The sequence below is a fragment of the Mycteria americana genome, chromosome 1, assembly GCF_035582795.1.
Source record: "Mycteria americana isolate JAX WOST 10 ecotype Jacksonville Zoo and Gardens chromosome 1, USCA_MyAme_1.0, whole genome shotgun sequence".
NCBI classification, from domain to species: domain Eukaryota; kingdom Metazoa; phylum Chordata; class Aves; order Ciconiiformes; family Ciconiidae; genus Mycteria; species Mycteria americana.
This window is the reverse complement of record NC_134365.1, coordinates 185,381,275-185,405,871: the sequence shown is the minus strand read 5'-3', so window position 1 is coordinate 185,405,871 and position 24,597 is coordinate 185,381,275. Positions and strand designations below refer to the sequence as shown.

Below are 24,597 nucleotides of genomic sequence, written 5' to 3'. Positions count from 1 at the left end.
CATTCTTATCACAGATCCTTACTATAATTGCAAGTGAATAGCAGCAGCTCAGTGTTACAGTATGTTTAATACTGCAACTGCGCCATTACCACCAATCTCTATAGGAAAGCATGGTTCATGGATACCAGCGGGTTGATGGATCTGTCTGTGGAATCAGAACAAATCTTTCTTATGATTCATTTTTTGCCACAGATAAGCCATAAAATGAAGACAGCAGATTGATGGAGGTTTAGTTTTTCTGCTCTTGTTTTAAACAGTAGATGTAGAACAGGTTCTTCTATTTTATAGCCTGAAGCTGAACTGTCAACATAAAAGATGTACAGACTTAATACCTGAGAGCTGGGTAGAAGAATTTCTTCCCACTTTCTTTTAGAGCAGATTAAACACCGCACAATATCGCTCATTACTACCTAGTGTAAATTTACTGAAAAGGCAGTTTTTGCTAAAGCATGAAATACTTTGCCTTATTATTACCTGCTTTACTGCAAGACACAGGTTTCAGCTGAGAATGAAAAAGTTTTTTATTTATAATCTGCCTGTCCATATTGTTAGAAATTCTATACCTGACCAAAAATATAAAGTTGAAACATTATTTCTGCTTTTTGCCTGTGTAAGTACATATGACTGCCTTCATGTCTTACTTGGTATCATGTAACTGCAGTCAGTATACAATGATGAGTTTATTAAATCTGTACTTCATGAGGAAAAAAAATGGAACTGTTTACGGTATGCAAATTAAAATAACCAAAGGTGATAACCATTCAGGTTTTGGAAATTAATTCTGTGGCTTATTTTTAGTTCTGGATATTTTTATTCAATGAAAAAGTAAAATTGTGGACACTTCAGAAAACCATACATCAACTATCAAAAGAGCACTGTGTTACACATTTTGAAGGAAGAACAGAGGAAGAGAAACATGAACAGAAAAACAAAAAAACAAGATGAGAAACAAAACACTGATGAATAAAAAAATAAAATCAAAAGAATTATTAAATAATACATTGCTTTTCACATAGTTGGCAATAGTTTATATTTTGTGAAAGCAAACATACTTTTCAGAAGGTATTTCTCCTGTTCATCACTGCAGATATACATATATATTTCTAAAAGGAGATCCTCTAGACGTGCATAGGATAAAACGTCCCACTGTCTTCATTACAGCTCACCTCCTTTTGAGTAAAACCATGGAGGTGTGAAACAACTTAAGTTAGGCCTTAGCTAGAGTCCAGTTTTGGACATCTTTTAAAATTAATCACATTCCTTTTTCCCACAAAACAAAATTAATTCTTAATTTTAGATTATGGAAGTGGTTACAGTTAAATAATTTTGCTATGTATTTATGACAGAACCAATACTGTTAAAACAATCTTCAAGTAAAAATGTTATGCTGAAATGCACTCTGGTTTAGAGCTTGCTGGAGAAAAAACTTCTTCTGTGTTGTATAACATTTTTTTCCAGTTTTGCTTAATACCAGTTTAAAGGAAAAAAACCCAAACAAAGCAAGCCACACCTAATACAGCTGAGCTTAACCACAACCACTGAAATAAATTGAAAGTTAAGCTTGAAGGGATTTGTGACTTCGTGAGGAAAAGAAACTGTTTTAGAAGGTGGACTGGGAGTTTTTTTTATAATCACTGATGTTATTTTTATTTTATTTTGTTTTTAATAGGATTTTGCCTTTCAGCAAAGCAGGTATATACCAGACATTCCCTCTTACTGCATGTTTGCCAACGTGTATTATGTACATACTTGTAAATTTTTGTTTGTGCTTTGAATTCTTCAGGATGACCTATTGATAAATGTCCCATTTTAAAATATTTTTTTCTACTCATGTAGAAAGTGGCATGCTTAAGCTTGCTAGGTTTAAAGTTTGTTGACCTGAAAGTTTATATTCATAAATTTCCCTTCCTTATATGAACTGATCTTGGATGCTACTTAAAGCTGTATCCAAATAAGTGCTATTTATTGTGGGCTGAAGGTTTATAATATAGTGCATGCTGGAGAATGGTAAGTCTAAACTTGCAATTCTGATTTAGAGAAACAGTTCTCAGCAGAAGTATTTCTTCAGCTTTTGGCTTTTTTTTTCCCCCTAATGTTTATCTTTTGATCTGATAGAAATATGTTGGCCTCTGATGGCTAATTTTGTCCTGTAAACCTTGAAACTTCTCCTTTCTTGTACTTTGCTCCAAGTGTGAGAGTACACAAACTAACCTGCTTGATTTTTTAAAGTAGCACTAGGAGATCTTTTTCCTTATGGAAGGGGTAGGAATATAAGCAAGTTAACTTAAATTAGTTCTTTCTTGGCTGGTGTAGGATGATATGGTTTTCATTAATCATGTGTGAGTGTGTTGTTGTGTGATTTAACACAGCTGGGCACAACAAGCTGGAGCGTGTCTTCCAAGAAATTTCAAAACAGCTTTCTTGAAAACTGCTGTGAAAGAAATAGCACTTTTTTGTAGCAGGACTGATTAATCAAAACAGGACTTTCCTAACACAGAAACACAAAGAATCCAATTAGATGTCAGTTCTGCAGCTCTGCTCGTAATCACTGCCAAAATTCTGTGCAAAGTGTCTTGTTATAGAAGACTGTATTTAGGGTAGGGAACCAAGTATTTTCAAGTATTTCTGCCTAAAGATGGTAACCTACATCTATATTTAGACATTTGGAGTGCAATTTTGGTCCACATTCATATACCTAATTAGCAATGGGATTCAGATCAACTGTAAATATCTACATTAGCATGCGCATGGTGTTGACTCTCTTAAGTAGGTCTCCATGTACTATAATGGGAAGCTAGACAGCTATCCGGCATATGGACACCTTCCTCGGAGGCACGCAAGTGTCAGAATCTGGGGCTATGTGCCACCTAGGTTCCTTAGTTAGGTGTAAGTGTAAGTACCTGTCTGTGTGAATTACACAAAGCAGTACTGTGTGCTGAGTGGAAGTGTCTGAGTTAGTTCAGTGTCAGAATCAACCTGGACACATTACTGAATCTTTTTAATCAGGCTAATCTGCTTCTCAATGAGAAGTCATTTAAACATATTTTACATTGATTTGGCCAGAAAGTGATATTTGAAAAACCTAGCCAATAAATAGTTTATGGTAGCATTCATGATCTCTTAGGTGCCTTCCAGATATTAAAAAAAAAAAAAAATCCTATGTGGGGAGATCAGTCTTTCAACAACAGTTATGGAAAAAAGAATTTGATTTTTAGATATATTTTCAGAGTTTTTTAGAAATAATTCAATGAAATTGCAACCTGTGTCTGTCTGTTTCCCTGATTACCTGTAATTTCTGAACCAGTATCTATCCAAGGACACAGGCCTCAAAAATAAGTTTCCACTAATTTTGTGGATATAGACAGCTGTAATAGATTATATAAGTGCCCAATATAAATGAAAAACTGCTGCAACAGATTATTAGATACTGAAGACTCTTGACTGAAGAAAGTCATTAACAATGCCTCAGTTACTAAGAAAGGTTCAAGCAGACTGTGCCTTCCAAGACACATTAGTCAATAATAATACAAAAATTTGCAGAAAGTAAGCTTTGATTAGTTCCATTGCTCATGGAACTATGTATTATTGTTAGCATGTTTTCTTTGTAGACAATGCAACAGAAACAGCTCTAGTGAACAGAATTAAGCACAAGGAGACTAACAGCCCTGTGGAGAAGCTCAAGGAGGACAAAACTGTCATGACCAGGAATATTAGTGGAACAAAGATGATGAAGGCCAGTGAACGTGCAAAACTATTCAGAGTTTTGAAAAAGTTTAAATTTGCTTTGGTGGAAAGTCAGAAGATGGAATTGTCAGTGAAATGACACTCCAAAAATCAGGGACAAGCAATCTGACTTCTGAGGCTCTTGAGAGGCTGGCAAGACATTTGATTTGCAAATACTGAAAGAATATACATGCATTTAATGCAGGGGGGAGTTATCTTTTTCTTTCTCTTCTCATATTCTTTAAGCAGACAATTTCTTTTTAGAAGAATGGATTAGAGACGACTAATAGCTCCTCAGCTTCTCCTGATCTACTCACAGGTCCACGTCACTGAGCGATGGATTCTGCATGCCTCTGGGAGGTCTCTATAAGAGAAAGGGAAAATGCAAACACCACCAGCATGTTTTGAGAATGCTACAGATTTTGCTCGGTGCATGAGAGATAAGCAGGTGGTTCTTGGTATAATTATTAATTACTCACAATTATCACCAGCTGTATTCATGGGACAGGATACACTTTTCCTTTCTAATGCCTTATAGCATCTTGTTAAATTATCCTCTATTTGTGATTCTTTACCTGCTTTTACTCAAGTATCTCTAAAGCTCCTTGTTACAAGAAAGCATTTTAACAGATGGCCTTGCACTCTGGTATGAATGCATTATGGATATAGAATTGTCTTCACACTTCTTACAATCACCTCTTTTCACCTCTTCATGCAGTGAACACCTCCAGCTTGTTGTCACTGCACTTGATTGCAGCATAGGAGGTTTAAAGGGTCAAAGCTAGTCTTTGTATCTTTTGTACTGTCATGCAAGTCTTGCAAGCTTTACTTTCATACTTTCAATTTTAATATGGCTTTTTTTTTGTACTTTTATAATTACTTTTATAATTGTTAAGAGGGTAATTAAGTACTTTTCATACATTTGTATGACAAATGTATGAAAATGTATGTATTGTAGACACAACTTTGTCTCTGTAATTGTCGTGGTTTAATCCTAGCCAGCAACTGAGCCCCACACAGCTGCTCACTCACTGCCCCCCGGTGGGATGGGGGAGAGAATCAGAAGAGTAAAAGTGAGAAAACTCATGGGTTAAGACAAAGACATCTAAAGCAAAAGCCACACATGCAAGCAAAGAAAAAAAAGGAATTCATTCACTACTTCCCATGGGCAGGCAGGTGTTCAGCCATCTCCAGGAAAGCAGGGCTCCATCACACATAGCAGCTACTTGGGAAGAAAAACACCATCACTCCAAGTGTGTGTCCCCCCCCTTTCCTTCTTCTTCCCCCTTCTTTCCCAGCTTTATATACTGAGCATGACACCATATGGTATGGAATATCCCTTTGGTCAGTTGGGGTCAGCTGTCCCAGCTGTGTCCCCTCCCAGCTTCTTGTGCACCCCCAGCCTCCTCGCTGGTGGGGTGGGGTGAGAAGCGGAAAAGGCCTTGACTCTGTGTAAGCACTGCTCAGCAACAACTAAAACATCCCTGTGTTATCAACACTGTTTTCAGCACAGATCCAAAACACAGTCCCATACAAGCTACTATGGAAAAAATTAACTCTATCCCAGCCAAAACCAGCACAATAATATAGATTCAACAATATCCTTGTAAATATCTATGTTTATGTATGTATAGGAAGGTGATCTCTGACAAAGTGTCAGTGGGACACAATAAATTGCCTTTGTCCTGTAACTTGGCCAGACTCACCTGCCCCCAATTCACTAGTTTCTTTTACCAGGATCTGCTCTGCAATTCCAAACCTGTGTGTACATCACAGAGATGCAACTAAAAAATAAAAATAAATTGTCAGATAATTATCTTGCAAAATTTTGGGCAAGGTTGAATTTTCACAGATGGCATTAATGTCTGCACTAATAGCAACTTTTCTGTCACTATTATATGCCCTAGTTCAGGAAGATGATGCATTCATGTTTGATTTTAATCATGTGTGATCCCATTGAAAATGAGGGGAATTGTATATTCTTTCTGAAAGCCTATAAAAAGTGAAAGATTAAAACATATACTGTAAAAAGTTGAACAACAAATTTGATAGAACTTATCCTAGTGAGCACCCAGCACACCTGAAGACATTGAAAGAGGACACAGAATAAATAAGATGTTTTAAAATAATTTTGTCTTTTTCCTGTGCCAAACACTTGACATTTCCCATAACTTTGGTGGGTAGAGAAAGGCTTTAGACAGGCAAAAGAAATCTTAAAGTCGGGTGTGTTTTAGCACCCAGGCTATTACTACATTTTAAGATAATCACATGGCACGAGTTAAGGATTTTAACTATATTACAGATCTGTTCTCAGAAGGCTTTACATTCCCCATTGCAGCCTTTGATAATTCAATTAGTCTCTCAAAAAGTTGGGAGTAGCTGATAAATTCACTTTAATGTTAAATCAAGTACCCCAGCAGGTTTCTCTTAATATGATCGCTTCTCAGGGAGCTTAGCTCTAGAGGTGATACCTCCCAAAAGCAACTTTCTGCAAGGAATATGTGGGCCTTTGGAGCAGATTAAAAGAACTGTCTGTACCAACATAGCTTCTCACCATTAATAAAGTTACTTCAGATCATGACAGCAATCTCATTCACTCGGATGGCTGTCCATCTATTTTAATTTATTTTAATTGGCAACCTTAGGTCCCTCCATGGAACAGATTCCATGAATATGAGGAATGATCCCAGGAACAGAGAATGTCATTAAACAAGCTGAATTTAACCCTTCCCTTTAAACATTGTCTTTTGGGATTCCCAAATCCTATTGACAGACACTGATTGCTGATTAATAAGTAGGAAGGGATTAGCTAGATCTGCATTGACTGTGTCTTTGGAGAATGCTAACAATAACGCCAGTTCTGTTCGTCTACCTCTAGGAAATGAACAAAGAATATGTTAGACGCAAAAGATGAACAACAGGATTTAGTGTGGTAAATAGATGCATGTCCCTGCAGAAATCAGATAGCAAAGCAGAGAGACCAATCCTAACAAGAAAATGCTGCTTCCTACTTACAAAGAGTTGGCCTTAATAGGCAGATTGTCATTGACCTTCTGTACAGGATTACAGTTTTGCTAGAAGGAAAACTTGAATTTTAGATGTATTCATCCATGTCATCAAAGATGCATGTTGTCATCATAGAGCAGGCTAACTGTGACACTGAAAGCTTATAGAAAATGCTGTATTTTCCTCTCCAAAAGTAGAAAATAAAAAGTGATGGAAACATACATAACCCTCTCTGTGTAAAATGCTTTATTCTGTGTTTTTACTCCATTTTGATTACCTGTTTGAAATTAAATAGGCAATTATATTCAAGGATAACATTTGCTGATTGTTTTATAAAACAGATTCTCACAGTAAGCAAAATAATTATATTACTTTAGATATGAATTTTTCAAAGAAAGATTGCAAACAAATTACTTTCTAATGAATTAATCCTAGGGAACTTTAGGGAAGACATTTTATATAAACATTTAGATTTAATATATTTTTTCTTCTCTTTTGTTTTTTTGACTTGAAAATCAGACTTACATAATAACTTCTTTTTATTCAGAGTGGTTAACCTATTAAAGAATTGCTCTTTATTTTCCCGTGCTTTTAAAATATTTTTTCATATAATTTTTATTATTATTTTCTTTTTAGTAGCCCTTAGCTTTTTTCTACTGAAAAAAGCATGCTCTAAAACTGAAAATATCGACCCCAGTATATGTTGTATCCCAATATATGTTGTGAATATTAGCCTTACTACTCTGTCCAGTATGGCTCTGAAATACTTCTTGAAGTTATGCAGGTGCAATGAACTGCGGATGAAAATGTTGAAGGCAGTTTGTAACATCAAGCTGCAGTTGAATTTAGTTGTACATCATGTAGACCAGTAGGCTGTAGTGGCTAAATGTAGCTGTGGTAATATATCACAGGAGCATTTGATAATGCAGATGCACTCTACAGGATTACCGTCATTGGTCTTACACTTGATTATGTTTAAAGAAAAATTAACTGCTAAATAAGTGTGTCAGCTTTTCAGAGGACTGTGATTGATGTTTTATGAACAAAGTTGTTGACAGTTGTTTATCGTCCCAGTCTGACTCTCTGAGAAATACCAATTCAACATTGCTGAATCAAAAAGCATATGCCAAATTTAAACTGAGAATTTATTTAAAGAAGGAATATTTAGGTTGATGTTGAAAGCCACAGACTTAATGAATGGAAGAGCCCAGTCCTACTCAACCTTTAAAATAAGAATTTTGAGATCAGGATTTTTTCTGAGAATGGAATCAGTAACTGGTGGGAATTCTGGGTATGCTGCTCTATATCAATAAATTTTATTTTGTCCTTGGAAAGGAGAGAAGTGACATACTATGATTTACTTTGGGGCATCTCAGATAACTTAAAGTCAAACTCCAAAATCCAAGGCTAGCGATTCTGCACTCTCAGGATGGGCAGGTAGGCATAAAAAATCTGGTACACAAATATGGGCTATGATTCATGAAGCTCCCTTCCTTTTATTTTCCTAGTTAAGCAAAAGCTCAGCATATGCTTTGGTAATATTTACAGAAGATCTGTAGGCTTGAACTGTAGATGAAAGGGAAAATTGGAATTTAGCAACTTTGCAAGGTATCCAGTACTCTGCTGTGTTTAGGATTCCAGCTAGATCTGTGAGCCAACAGAGCCTGGACTGCAAAAGCAAGGTATGGCTGGACAGAAGAGTTGGCAAGAAGGATGTTGGCTCTCATCTGCCTCTGCCTCTAAATTCTAGCAGGATCTAGGATGTTGTTCTGGTCATACCTAAGGTGCCAGCTTGCTCAGCTGATCTGGATTTCTCTTGTTAAATTCCTGGAAATAAAATAAAATAAAAAAAAATTAAATTTTAAAAAAAGCCACTTCACACCATGTCAAACATCTGGCTAGTGTAAAGGTGGCAACGCCTATACATCATAAAAGCCACTCCCTCCTATGGTTCTGACAAGAACTTAGTTGGAGCCAGAGCTGCAGCTGCAAGAAGGGAGTGGATGAGCTACAATTTACCTCAATGAAGAGCAGCAAATCCCAATGTGTTCCTTCAGGCATTCAAAATGTAGCACTTTGACAAAAATTTGAATTGTGTAAAAAAAGTAGTAGTTTAGTTTAAGCATGGTAGCACCGTAGTAGGGGAGAAGGAAAGTTGCTTTACTTTTGCAAGAAAATAGCTCAGTGGAAAAATACCAGGAATCTTGATCTGGCTAGATACTGAATGAATATTCTGTGGAAATCCCAGGAGTTATATGTGCATGTAATCACTAAGTTATTAGTTTGCAAGGGGACAATTTTCCTACCAATGGGAGGACAATGTGCATTAGGAGCACATCTTGGAAAAGGGGACTCGCGATGCTCAGTTACACACCTAAATCCCATCTACATTAAATTAGGGAATATTGGGCCCTTAGACTCAAAACAGTCAATTTTCTGAGTGCTGAAAAGCTTAAGACAGCTAACAGGAAAAACCAGACCAATGGGTATGTTTGTGTAACACACAGGTAGATAACTTCAGGACATCAACTCCATGCACATTCAGCGAAGATGGGTAGGCCTAGGGTAGGTAGGAAGAGATAGGTAGGCTTACGATAGGTAGGAAGTGGTTTTAGATCTGGAGCCTATCACCAACATTCTCAATGGCTCTTTGAATCCATCCTTCTCCATTGCCTCTAGAGACAGCATAAGAATTCTAGCCTAATTTTAAGTGTCAGAAATTAGATTATGTGGCTACCTCTGTTTCTTGAATGAAATTATTCTCTCTCTTATACCTGCTGGTAGGCTTCTGATGAAACTAATATTCAACGTCTGAGTCTACTTCCTGTTTTTTTCTTTTTTTTTTCCGTCCCTTGATTGACAAGAACTCTCCCTTAAATAGCAGATTAGTTGGAAGCTCTCTCTGGTTTGCTTCCTTGTTGCATGACAATAAAGCTTAAACAGGAGGGGTGAAAAAACTATGGCCTGTCTTCCTGCTCACTAGGATTTAGTGCACATGGTAGGAGGAAATCGGGCTCTTCAGAAGACCTCAGCTGTAGGAATACCTTTTCCCTGAATCCTAAATAGAATTAGGCAGGTACAGTTGCCTTAGGAAAGACTATGCTTTATAGTCTTGCTCAAAGAAATAAATCTTAGTAAAAGAAGCACCTTGAGCATATTTCATTTTGCTACCATGAATTATGTCCTATGTCAAATCACCAGCATTTTTTTACCTTAGTTTACAGGAAGAACTCATTTCTGTGTGTTTTCCCAATTAGAAGCATATTTTTTACATCGCTGGGGGTTTTGAGTTGAACATTGACACAAAGGTTAAAATAACTTCAAAAGGCCTTCAATTTAGTGTTAGTTCTATGCAGCTACCTCCATCTCTTAGAGTATTACTGTTCTGCATGGTCTGCCTAACCAAAGAACAAGATTTGCCATGCTCTTTGATCTTTTAAAAATATATTGAAATTTGAAATCAAGTGCTTTGCCTGAGTCTTGACTTTGCTGGCAACAGTGAGCTGAATAATGTACTAACATGTAGAATCCCCCTAATATGACCTAAAAAAAAGAAATGAGATATCTTCAGAATCAGTCCAGCTATGTCTGGCAAATGATTAAATGCTCTGAAGTCTGATGTAGATAAAGGAGGGAAGATCAACAATCAAAAAAAAAAAAAAAAAAAAGGAGAATAAATGGAAAAAGGAATTCCAGCTAAAGCAACCCCATTTGATTAAGAGGCTGTACAAAGTGCCAAATGTCATGCTAAGAAAAGAGCGTAATCTCTATTTAAAGTTATTAAGAAGGCAGAGCTAAAATATTTTGCTCATAGCCATAGTGCAGAGCTCTTTGCATACTTTGCCAGTAATGCAAAAATAATTCTACAAAAATCACATATATCCTTTCATTTATTTCTTTTGCATTAACCATCTAGGTTAGAGGGTTTTTACATAGTAATACTAGGGACAATTAAGTCTGTTTAACACAGAGACAGATGCCAGATGTATGCATGTAACAGTTACAGAGGAAGCATATGCATAGTATCAACTCTACAAATAGTCGGGCTCCCTAGGCACTCGACAGTTTTGAAGCTAAGGGAGGGAATGTTTTTATGTTTTAACATTTTCCCTTGGTGGTAGCAAATTAGCTGCCTTGTATCCATCTTCAGCTGGAACTGCAGAGAGTCACTTAAGAGCTTACAAATAAGTTTAGAGCTCTGCTAAACTGTTTCTTAGATACCTGAGAAGTGGGATGCATACCATGCATGTGCTGTAACAGGTGGACTTAAAAAAGGTTTGATTTTTCTTCCCGTAAGGCAATTTTTTCTTACCTTAATTCCTTACAGAATTTGTTCAGGGTCAGACTGAGCCTTGCTTTCAGATATGGTGCTTCACACACAATTTTGTCTCCTTGGGAATTAAAGCAATTCTTTTTCTTAAAGAAAAACAAAGCAAAGCTACATTTTTATTAGGAAACCCAGAGGCTGTTTTTGAAAAACCATGCAGTAGATATTGGGGCTCAGTTTTCTCTGATTCCCATTATCTGTGATACTAAGAATTCAAGCCAATAATAACTGTACAGGTCTTTTGCCTTTTCTTCCCAATAGAACAAAAAGGCTGGGAGCAGGGGGACCCATTAAAATCAAGTCATGGTAGAAAGCATACATGAAACTCTAAATCAAGTAAATATTATAGGGATAAGTTCCAGTAAACGAAGAGGTCTCTTTAAATACCTCAAGGAAGTTGATTGTGATCCATGTCTAGAATAGGTTTTACTGTATTTTATAGCATGTCTGCCCCATTTCTAGGGGTTTAATATCTTCATCACCTCTACAGAGTAAAGATTTTCTTAAAAGAAGTCAATACATTGACACTGACTGACATATTCTGAATCCTTCAGCAGCTTTAAACGTAGCAGCTGCATCTTTTACTTGCTTTGCCAGAACAGTGTTTAACTTATCTAATGCCTCAATGTTGGACTTCCTTTGTAGGGTGTTCAGATAAGTAAGCTGAGGGCACAGCTAAGAGAAATTACCCTGACTGCATCTTACTTGGCAGGGATGTTTGCAACTAGCCTTCAAGTCTATCTCCAGGACTAAAATACACTTTTTATAAGAACATGGCTCAGATGAGGGTTTGCTAGAGACCAGAAAAATAGCTTCTAACAGTTAGCAGGCTTAAGAAGCGAAGACATTAGTGAAAACAATGAACACATAATGACAACGTCTTTGGAAATAGTTCCCAAATTACCAGTTTTTGTTAAAGAGATGTTTTGTCACATCACAGTACTCCGACATCAATACAAACGTTGAAGCTATAACAAATGGAAAGATGACAAGTAAAAAGGTGACTCTCAGTTGAACAGCTCAGCTGCTGCAAATAAAAGTAACTAGCAGGAGAGATTTTCTGTGTTAGTGTTGTTAATATCTATAATCTCCTCGATCCTTGAAGTATAAGAAAGTGATCTGGAACTTAAGGTTGTTGATGAAGGATCTGGGGAAAGGAAGATGTGAATATTCTGAAGTCATCTTCAGTAAGTGTCTTTCAGAAATTTATTTACAGTTCATGGAGAACCTGAAAATATGGTATTGAATCTCTTTACATGTACAATTCTTTTTGCCAAACTAGTTACATTTAGAGAGTCGGATTTGAAAAAGCCATCCTATTTATTCTTTCTGACTGATCTAATTGGAGCACTTTCCAGGCAGAAAGCTAAGTAAGGATAGCATTATGAAACTCAAACTCCTAAGAGAATGCAGGTGCTTCATAAATTGGCATAAGGGTAATCCCATTCTGCAAATCTCCTTTGAAGGTGGTAATAAAACACAACACCAGCAATCTGCTAAACAATAGTCTAGGGCACCATCTAATCAAACAATAATGAATACGTTACTTATCATAGCATAGGGGAGACTCTATATGAAGCTCTTAAATAATTTCTTTTTAGCTAAGAAGATATTCCTGTATCTGTATGTCCAAGTGAGAGTTCCTTAAGATGCCTGGACTTCAGGGTTTTTCTGAGAGCAGCATCATGAAAAATGTTCTTCCTCCTGTTCTGTCAGATGCATTGTATCTCCCATGAAGTCCAAAGTATATGACCCATATACAACATCAATCTTTTGAAATACAGACTGATACCCAGTGGGCTTTTCCATCTATCGGTGTAAAACAGACATGGTCTCATTAAGTCTAGTAAAGGAGATTTTGAATGTAAATCCAGGAATGCTGGCAGGAATGTGGAGGAAACTACTCTCTTTCACCAAAGTGGCCAGATTTTGAATGGTTCAGCATCCATATAGCCTTTAGTCATTTTTTGTGAGACTTTGTAAAGAAAAACAGATAGCATTTGAAAAGCTTTACTTCATTGATTCTGTTTTGGACAAAATCACGCTCCGACACAGAACCTGACAGACTTCTATTCAAGAGAGTCTACCTATAGTCAGGATGTAAACAGAGACATCAAAAGGACATAGAAACAGATTTCTTCAGAAGCCTGTCATGTCTCTCTCCTCAGTGGCACCCTCATCAATCAATGTCTGTAAACAAGTTGTCATATCCAAATTTGAGACAAGCTTACAAAGCAAAAAGCTTGGTGCCTTCTAATTAAAGATTTGTATACTGAGATAATTAGCAATCGGTGAGGAAGGCTCAGTGGTATAATATATAGCTAATCGTTGGTGGCTTGACGGTGTGACAGATGGGGATAGCTTCTTTAAATTATGGAGCTTTTATATTGGTATTTTCAGGAAATGTCAACAGCATGATTATATTTTCATTAATGTTGTCTTTCCTTCCCATTCATTGCTTTTGTTAGTCATAATCACTCGTTACCTCCTGTCTCTAACTGTACAATCTATTAATATTTGTATAGGATGCCTCACAATGGACCTAGTTAATGACTGGATTCCTAAACATTGCCACAGTACAATATACAGTGTTAGTATTTACTAAACATTACAAATTAGATATGGAAATTATTGATGTCATGATTATGACTAGCTCACAATGAAGTTAGTAAAAAAGCATGTGAATATCACACAAATTCTGCAAATGATTACACAAATTCAGTTAGGTTTCAGATTTAAGAGTCATTGCATTTTTAGGTGCCAGTACTGAAACAATCCCACTGTAAAATCTGTGGAACTGCCTTGATCAAGAGTAGGAAAATGTGTTATATTAAAAATGTTCTTTCTAACAGATCCACAAGCCTGTTCTCTTCTGTTAATTACTGCAGTTTTGTTCCTCTTCTTTTCCAGGAAACGGCTTTTGGGCTCTACAACAAAGATTTACTGTTTAAAAGTATGAATTTGACAGATTACTAAAATTTCCCTGTAGCTTCTCAGCTAAGTGCAGGGCTGGCATAGCTAGCCCTTGTACGTTTCCTCCCTGCAGCCCTGGGCTAGGAAGAGTTTTTTATGGTGGGATGGGGAAGAGGCAAAAATATCTTTTAATGACTGTCGTATGGTCTTTTTACTGCAAATTAGAGTAGGTGTCAGTCTGACTTACAGGCAAACATTGGAAACCGAAACTGGGTGTCCATTCTCAGCTTCTCCTCTTTCTCCTCTGATAGGAAGAAATGAGACACGCTTTTTACTAGTCAGACTTTTTCAGTTCACTGCCAACTATAATCTTTGTGTTTGTACCTTTGAGAAGCATAGTGAAAAATGTAAAGGGCTGTGAGCTGTGCCTGGGCCACAGATAGAAATTGTTTTTCTGCTGTGGAAGTTTTGATGTTGTTGTGAATTTTGGAAGCAGAGCCTATCCCTGTCTGTGACTCACAGGTCTGATTTGCCTCCAGAACAGCAAGGCAGAGGCCAAAGACCCATTGTTGGGATCTGTGGACCAGCCCGCTGTGAGGATGGAAAATTTTCAGGTAACAGAAATGTTTTCTTGCTCTTATGCTGTCTTTAAATAAAAATATGTGATTGCCATTAAATCGTAAGCATGAATTTAAAGCATACTTCCGTAAGAAAAATGTTAAATATTCTGTAGTGCTCCATGTAATCCTGAAATATTCCTCCAATATTTACGGTTTGGGACAAACGTAAACTAGAATTAAATCCATAGGCCCACCACCTTTTTATTGCTTTTGAAGTGTTTTATGCCATGTCAATATAGAAAATATATTCTCTTTATCCTGTGTCCAGAAAACAAGAAAACAAACAAAAAACCCCAAACAAAAACCCAACAACCAACAACGGGGAAACTGTGTAAGCATTATAGACCTCAGAAGCCTGTAGTTATATCAGGAAAAGACCACGAGATCCAAGAGGTTTAAAAAAGTGGCAGTCCATTCTCATTTTACTGCCAGTCATTTTGCTAATCTGAGCTACATAATTGCTTTGCCTAACTGAAAGGAGCCTTTAAACAGACAAGCCAATATAAATACTCAGATTGGAGACAGCTCTGTTTAATAACAGCAAGCATGTGTATAGAAGTATTTGTTTACCTCTGCTCATTTATGTCAAAATCAATTGTAATTAAACAGGAATCCAACCACAGAAGTAGTACTTTAGCTGATTGTTCTCATCAGAAGTGTCATATAGCCCCAGTGTTTAGGATATGTCAAAGCAGCCCATTATTTTTCTCCTGTAATAAATACCTACTTATAGTCTTTTCACTTCTTTACTAAAGGCAATTGCATGTCTCAAATAGAAAAGTAAGACAACCTTTCATATCAATTCTGGGAGGTTTTCTGGTCATATTACAGGAATTACTGAAGTTCTGAAAGGCAGAGTTATTTATATTCTCTATTAGACATTAGATGCCATTTATTGTCCATCTGTTTACACATATAGACAGAAAATACAGATCTTTCATATCTATTCAAGGTATTAAAATACATAAAACATACCTTATTTTATTAGTCTAAAGCAAGTACTGGTGGGTTTTTTTACTTATTGTGTTTATGGTTAGACCAGAGAAATATAAACTACAGAGGATTTTACACCTTGTTTCATTATTGAGTGAATTCTAAATGGAAATATTTTCAATAATGAACACAAATTCACAACATCAAGGGTGAAATGAATCTCCTAGGGAAGTCAGTGTGAACTCTATGCATGCATTCAAAGGCAGACCTTTTTCTTCGTAATGTGAAATAAGGGTCAGAAAACATGTGCATTACTGTTCACTCTGTAATACAATGAAGAATAGAGCATTTCAAGAGTGAAGGTAGATTGTGTCAACAGTGTGAAACTGCATGCTTCAAAAAGAAGAAGACGTACATTTTGGAATGAGTCCTCCAGTGTATTTTTCATTTGGAGTTGTTAGTTGATAGCCATTCCAGGCAACTGAGTCAGCCAATGAGCCATCCCTGACAATTAATGATTATTTTTTAGCTTCCATATTTATAGAAAAGAAGAATAAAAAAAGTCAATTAGAAGGAGGTGTTTATGTGATAGTAAAAACTAGGTGTCACCTGTTGAAAGAGAAAAAACGGGTAAGTAAGTAAGATATCTGAAAGATAGGCTAGCATTTCCTAAGACAATGAAAAAATAACAAAAGCTCCTGACATTTTAAAATATTCAGTGTTATTCATGTACTTATCTAGCCATATTCTTATTTAGCCTTCATTGATGAACATACGGTAACACAAAGCTACCTTTTTTTATATTTTGTGAGTAAAAAGTTCTTAGAAAAGAATGCACTTGAATGACGATTTACAAGGTCAAATTTTATAAATTATAATGATCCGAACTCTGTCTGTCTTGTTTAACTTCAAATACAATCTGATAACATCATTTACAGGTTTTGGGAGGAATATGATTGTATAGGTCTAGGTCTAGGTATACGTCCAGGCTTGTGTACAGGGGAAATCAGACTTTAAATATATGTATATTCACATATATTTAAAGTCTGATTTCCCCTGTACACAAGCCTGGACATTTACTATTACATTATATGGAGTACTTCGATACAGAGTATAGTGTTCTTCATCTTACAAGCATAGCACATGAAATATTTCTTGAAAATGTTTGTATGCTGATGTTTTATGTACATGGATTGTTTACTTTTCATTTGCTTTTCTGCTTTGTGTGTGTATGTGTAATTGAAATAATTTGGGTCCAATTAAAGTAGAAAAAAAATTGTATTTATTAACTTGGTTTGGCCACATTGAGTCAGTGTTTAAAAAAAATAATTCTCGAGTTTCTTCTTTGTTATCATTATGCAAATTTCATGTAATTAGTGAGTCAAACTAAGATATGTCAGTTTTAGCCATTGAAAGGAGCTAGCTATCTAAAGCATTAATTAATTAACTTTATAGTGCAATATACTTAGGGTAAATCAGTACCCATATTTAATTCTGTTCACAATATTTATGAGGAAAGCGTAGGAAATTAAAGATAACACAATAAAAATATCTTTTGCTTTAAGCTTGCTACAGAAGGCAGATGTTAAATATAGCTCCTCTGGTGATATAGAATAAAATACGTAAGATATGTCTTATGCTGCACCAAAATACATACCTTGCATTGCATTTTATATGTTGCCAACATAATTTTCATCCTACACCATCTTAAATTTCTATCCAGTATACATTTCCTATCTAGGTGACTGTTGTTTCCAGATGGCTTGTTTCCTTTTCTTTCTACAGCTGATAATTTAGCAGTTCTATTTTAGTGTATGTTCTCCCCTAAGTGCATAAACCACTTCTGATTGTTTACCCTTAAAGCTCCAGAGAGCTAGGAAAACCTCTAGGCTGCTTCTGTTTATTGTACACACTTGCACTGTTAGGGGTTTATTTTCAACAGGAGGGAGACAAATATAGAGATAAACACCGATGGTGCATATCACTCTATCAGCACATCTTGCTGTACAGCACAGTGTATGACCTATTTTACATATATATATTTATATATTTACCTTTAAATTGATTCTATTTTCTCATATATAGTAATTTGGCCCTTGGTGGTGATAGTTCACTTCATGTTTATAGTTTCTGCTGCTAGTACAAAAGTGCCTGTTCGATTTCCTTCACTGTCTGCTAGCTGTAGCAGTCAAAATTACAAGCTAATAGTGAGACGAGCAGCTTATAATGTATGAGAATCAATACTCAAAATCCATTTCCTATGATGTGACATAAAAGAGTGAAGTGAAAAGACACAGATTTTCAAGACTAGAGCACCAGAGCTCATGCAATGCAGGTGGTTTTCACTTCAAGGTCATTCAGTATTTGTTTCTTCTTCTTTTTTGGCTTCATATTTAATTCAGTCACTGCTAGGATGCCCAGGGAGCAGAAATGGAAAGTTAGTCGATACTGTGAGTATGAATGCAAGTATAAAAACTGCTTTAGCAAATGCAGGAAATGAGAAGGGGAAGGAAGATACGGCATGCAATATATATAACTTGTATATGCTATATGATATATATCTTTTTTACTTAGAGATAGCCAGCAAACTTTGTATTTTTATTGGCAGTAATGAATAATGTAAATACCGTGTAAGAGTTATCTTCATACCCAGTGTATGTGTACGCACACACATCAGAGCTAAGAATTTAAAACCTTAGAACATAACTTGGTTATAACAAAATTAACCTCATCAGTGTTGAAAATCTCAAAGCATAGTTTTCGGTACAGCACTGAATACCTAGTGTAGTTAACTTATTTCCAGTGGCTGAGAACTCCTCTGATCTTTACTTTCCATCTGAAGTTTGTTCATTTCAATCTCAATTCAGGGAATAATTTTATTAATTTTTTAAAAACAAATACAGTTCAGTCAAGTTTTAGAACAAGAGACAGTGTTGGAATAGGATTTCCCAGGTGTATATTTCATATGTATATATGTATGTTGTCAATGTAGATAGCAGAAAATTGTATATAAATATATGAACATTTATTTAATGTATTTTAAGATAACCTGACACAGAACTACCACCTGAAAGGCAGGAAGAGTTTCCCTTCTACAGAGGGTCTTTTTGTGGCTTAATGAAATAGGCTGTAATGTATTAAAATCTTCCCAATTGTGTTCACTGATGGTGTCCCAGTACACTATGAGCTCTTGACACATTAAATATGGTTAGAAAGTTTTACAGGAAGTGCTACTTTTTTTTCTGTGAGAAAGAAAGGAGCAAAGAAGAGTCCTGCTTTGATGGAATAAATGAAAAGAGAGAGAGAAGCAGAGAGAAGTGTTGTTCCATTGATTGTGCAGTTCTGAGAATTCTATGGTAGCGAACATGCGGCATGTTTTTTTCATCTTTTGTTAAAAAGGGACCAAAATTATTTACAAAAAATCATACAAAGGATAGTTAAGTTTACAAAATAAAACACTTAGTTGGAAAACTGATTAATTGCTTAGGTGAAAAGTGCCGGAAAACTTTTACTCAGCATTGTAATGAATTCCATATAAGAGAAAAATAATTTTAGATATGGTTAGAAAAAATCCTAAACAAAACATCTATTATTTCTCCTTAATATATAGGTCCATTTTTAAAGCTAGAGGCTGAGCTTGCCACAAATCTACTCTGTAGGATTAAGAGGAAGAGAAAAAGAACAAAATTAATTAATAGCAAGCATTTGCAAAATCTGAAGTTCTAGAATTAACATTGAAAGAGTTGGTCTTGGGGCATTTTTTTGTGTTTATTTCTGTTGGATTTCTGTGATAAAACATAATCAAACCTGTCTAGCATTAATTATTGCCCATACTCTTGCCCCGTGTGCCTTTTAAAATACATTGATTTGGTTTGTTTTGTGGAGTTTTATGTTTTCCTTTTTTTGAAAGAGAGTAGCAGTTTCACTTGGCTGTTTTAAGCAGCAACTGTCTGATGTTGTAGAAGCTCTGGAAAACTAGATGTAGAGAACTTTAGTGGAGGTGAACTAATGGGTGGAATGAGGTGTATAGCAATGTCCTTTATTTTTATGGCTTCCTTTTCATTAAGCAATTGTCACCACATATGTTGTCTCTATGGTTACACATGCCAATGCCATCTCATTCAAGTGAAGTAAAATCAAACACCGCAAACTTAAATCTCTTCCTTAAACTCTTCTCAGTTCTATCAGTCCCAGGGTTAGAGTTGTCTTTTACTCTTGCTATTCATTATGATAATTCTAATTTTTATTGTACACTAAAACCAGCGTGCAGTTTACTTTTCCCTGGAGGTCATAGAATCATAGAATTGTTTGGGTTGGAAGGGACCTTGAAAGGTCATCTAGTCCAATCCCCCTGCCATGGGCAGGAATATCTTTCACTAGATCAGGTTGCTCAAAGCCCCATCCAACCTGACTTTTAAATCTTCCAGTGATGGGGCATCCACAACTTCTCTAGGAAACCTGTTCCAGTGTCTCACCACCCTCATAATAAAGAGTTTCTTCCTCATGTACAATCTAAATCTACCCTCTTTCAGTTTATGCAGCCCAGGATGCAATTTTCTTTCTGGGCTGCAAGCACACATTGCCGGCTCATGTCCAATTTTTCATCCACCAGCATCCCCAAGTCCTTCCCCACAAGGCTGCTCTCAATCTATTCATCTCCCAGTCTGTATTGATATAGGTGATTTCCCTGACCCAGGTGCAGGACCTTGCACTTGGCCTCGTTGAACTTCATGAAGTTCACATGGGCTCACTCCTCAAGCCTGTCAAGGTCCCTCTGGATGGCATCCCTTTCCTCTAGCAAATCAACTGCACCACTCAGCTTGGTGTGATCTGCAAACTTGCTGAGGGTGCACTCAATCCCACTGCCTATGTCATTGATGCAGATATTAAATAATGCTGGTCCCAGTGTGGACCCTTGAGGGACACTACTCATTACTGGTTTTGACTTGGACACTGAGCCATTGACTGCAACTCTTTGCATGCTGCTATGTAGCCATTTCCTTATCCATCTAACAGTATATCCATCAATATCCCATATCTCTCCAATTTAGCAGCAAGAATATTGTAGGGGACCGTATCAAAGGCCTTACAAAGTCTAAGTAGGTGACATCCATAGCCCTTTCCTTGTCCACTGATGCAGTCACTCCATCGTAGAAGGCCACTAGATAAGTCAGACACAATCTGCTGCTGGTGAAGCCATGTTGTCTGTCTCTAATCACCTCCCCTCTCTTCCATACATTTTGATAAATCTTCCAGGAAGAGCTGTTTCATGATCTTACCAGGCACAGAGGTGAGGCTGACTCACCTCTATGAATTTTATATTTAAAGCCTTTCTGTTACATTCTTTTCCTCAAAAATCACTCTGTATTCTCCTTTTCCTGTATCTTATTCTCTCTTGCTTTTGATATTTTTTTAGGGCTTACACCACTCTTAGATTTTGAACTCTTCAAGGAAGGGAGCATGTATACAGAATGACACTTTTTCACAGAACTGTATCATTAGCAAGTATCAGTTCTGAGTAAATTATCTCACCCTGATTTAACTGATCATTGTGACATAACACAATTTTATTTAAATTTAAGTCACATTTATTAATGTCTTTTTAGAAATGTGAACAGTCAAAGAAGTTTACACTACTGGATTCTCATAGATCACCTTAGATGTTTCCTCTTTCTCAGGTTTCTGCAGTCCATGAATCTAGTGGTGATATTATAAGATTACTAGGAATTTATTTTCTAATTTAGAAAGATGATGATCACTTAAATTTTCCCTGTCTTTGGGTCAACAAGTTTGTTCTGCTTTTCTGAAGACCTGTTGTGCATGTCTCTGTGTGTGTGTTTCATCCTTACATTTAAAGGTATACTCATAGTTTTTTTGTCTAACTGGAATTCCAGGCATTTTGTAAGTAATAAATTCCTCAAATAAAATTAATATTTGAACCTATCTGCCCATTTTGTGGAAGAAAATGCTTAATAGCTAAAGACCAGTCTATAGCTGATTGAAACCTAGAGATGATAAAAGGATTTATTCTATCAATATTGACTAGAGAGTACTGAGAAGAAGAAGAAAAAGAAAGCAACTTGGATCAGAGTTGTGTTTTTCTAAAAAACAGATTTAAGGGGTATTTCTGGAATTTTCCTTATCCTTGACATTGGGTTAGAGTCATGTGTACAATTATAAAATGGTAAATGGTGGCCCGAACGTATTCTATTAGTGTAAAATGACAGACAAGCTAAGGTTTTTAAAGCAGAAAGTTTTCTTTATATCTTTGAATTGTAGAACAGGAAGTATCAAAATTTATGTTATAAAAATGTAGTGAATAAAAAAATCTTATTTAGCTATATTTTTTAAAAGAAATAAGAACATAGAACTCCTATCTGAATACATTATCAGTTCAAATAGTGTGTCACGGTTTGTCATTCTTCCAAATTGTATGTATTGAGCAAATCCATTTTCACTTACTTGCACCAAAACAAAAAAGGGGAAAACTGATTACATGATCCATACTCATGTCTAATAAAATTGCAATATGCACTTTTTGACAAGCTTATATTTAATGCATACTGATGGAAAATTCTAGTTCTCTCTTCTCAGCAGGAAAAGTAGGCTTTTTAAGAAAACCTTTTTATTTTGTGACTGTCACACAACATAACAATTATAAATGAAATGGAAGTGACAAAAATGAAAAGCCAGCTTGCTGATTTCTATGAAGTGTTTGTATTTCCAGAAAGGCAGTCATTGCTCAGTTATTTGATTTGAAAAATTAATCCTGATAATGCCTTTTGAGTTCCTTAAGTACTGTTCACTCTTTTCTAGGATGAGTTTTACAGAACAAAGCCTAACAGATTTCGACAGCAGATTAGTTTACAGATGAAGCTCAATTCCACTGAGAATGATTCTCTAATGACCCCTTTATACTTCCATTGGGCTGTGTGAATGCTTTAATACGTAGAGAACAGAGTTAAATAAATCTATTGTCTCAACTAACAGGTTTATGCAATCCTTCTGAAATATTGTAATTATAGCTTCTTCTTTTTCTCCATAATTAAGAAACCAGATGTCAAGTAAGCCCATCACATGTTGATCATAGCCTATCCATTAGTTTAAAGAAATCCACTTATAATGAGAGTTTTTTCTCTTTCCTCTTTGTTTTACAGAGCAAGAAGAATGTGTTAACTGCACAGATGAATGCAGAGTGCTTGGTCATTCTGACAGGTGTTGGATGCCACAGTTCCCTGCAGCCAGTCAGGCTGAGAATGCAGATTATCGCACAAATCTCTTTGTACCCACAGTTGAAGCTAATGTTGAGACTGAGACATACGAAACTGTGAATCCCACTGGGAAAAAGACTTTTTGTACATTTGGGAAAGACAAGAGAGAGCACACTATTCTCATTGCCAATGTTAAACCTTACTTAAAAGCCAAACGTGCCCTGAGTCCTCTGCTTCAGGAGGTTCCCTCAGCATCGAGCAGCCCAACCAAGACATGCATCGAGCCTTGCACCTCAACAAAAGGACCACTGGATGGTTGTGAAGTGAAATCAGGAGCCTTGGCTGAACCAAGCAGCCAGTACTTGTCAACTGACAGTCAGTATCTATCGCCTAGTAAACAGTCAAAAGACGCTCCCTTCATTGCATCAGATCAGATGGCTAGGGCCTTTGCAGATGTGCATTCCCGAGTGAGCCGAGACTCGAGTGAGATGGACTCTGTTCTGGAGCAGTTAGACCGTTCAGCCCGGGATCTAGGCAGGGAGTCGGTGGATGCCGAGGAAGTTGTGAGAGAAATAGACAAGCTCTTGCAGGACTGTCGGGGAAGCGACCCTGTGGCCGTCAGAAAGTGAGGGGAAAATAAGGACAGGCTGGCAGTTACATTCCTCTTCTGCTGATTAAAAGTAAATAAATAAATAAATCCCCTGGTTGTAACAGATTTATAGGAATGAAGGAAGACCAATGCTGCTTTAAGGCTTTTAGTGAACATCTGAAGTGCCCACAAGTATGTTCTTTTCACTGCTCTTTCTTTTTGACAGATAACACTGGTTTCATTTTGACCAAACTTTCATTAGGACAGAGTCAAATACACTAAGAACAAAATGAAAGAAGGAAAGACGGTGCCATTTTGACAATCTTATAGGAAGGTGTGAGAAAGGTGGAATGGAAATACGTCTGATACTTAAGACTGTCCTCAATAGCTGATGCTGACTTTACTGTTTACGTATAAACCCCAAGAAAAACAGGGTTGAATAATTCTGATCTGTGGTGGATTCCCAGCAGTCACCACAGGCTTCTACTGAAAGTCCTAAAAAGAGTTCTTGTAGTAGTCCAAGCGACACCAAACATTAACATTCATTTGTGGTAAACATTTATGTACAAAGTTATCTGCCACAAATATGAAAAAAAAAAAAGAACAAGAAAACAAAAAAAACCATTCCAGATCATTATTCAACAAAACATATCCTGATCATTAGTAAAACACTTCATATCATATTAAGGTTAAATGTAAAATGATATAGTCCATCTTGTCCTGCACACACATAAGCTAATTCACTTGATAAAAAAACAAAAAAAAGATTTTAATATCTATTTAGCGTTTTAGTGTCCAACAAAACTATAAATAGTTAGAGGTAAGTTTTAAAAACACTGAAGTAAAATAAAGTTTGAAAAAAAATAGTTACCTTTAAGGGTAATTAATACACAAAATAAATTAACATTATTAACACTTTTTTATTCATTTGTGGACACTAAAATAGCTCAGGAAAGTGAAAATGTCTTAGACATCCACAAAAATCACATGATCATTTAAATGTGCAAATGTAAGAAGATTCAGTGTGTTTACATCAAATGACATATTTTTATTGATTTATTGCAGATTCAGTGCATATGAGCCAAATTGTTGAGTGTATAAGAGCTATATTGTGTATTTTATTAAATTAATATATAGTTGTGTTGCAAAAATATTTGGGCTTATATTGTAAATGGCAAGTGTTGCCTCGGTAGCTGTCGAACTCTATGAGTTTTGTTTTTTCCTGCTTCCTTTTCCCCATGGATTGTGGGAAGCAGCGCCTCAGAGCAAAGTCTC

At 36.2% G+C, this 24,597-nt stretch overlaps 1 protein-coding gene across 1 annotated transcript in view; it reads left to right on the top strand.

Annotated features, from left to right (window-relative positions):
- PCDH17 (protocadherin 17) overlaps nucleotides 1-24,056 on the top strand; it is an 88,666-nt gene extending 64,610 nt beyond the window's left edge. Inside the window, exon 4 of the mRNA XM_075491977.1 lies at nucleotides 22,680-24,056. Coding sequence (XP_075348092.1) covers nucleotides 22,680-23,362 — 683 coding nt within the window. The 3' untranslated portion in view covers nucleotides 23,363-24,056. The remainder of the gene's footprint in view (nucleotides 1-22,679) is intronic.
- Nucleotides 24,057-24,597: the final 541 nt, after the last annotated feature.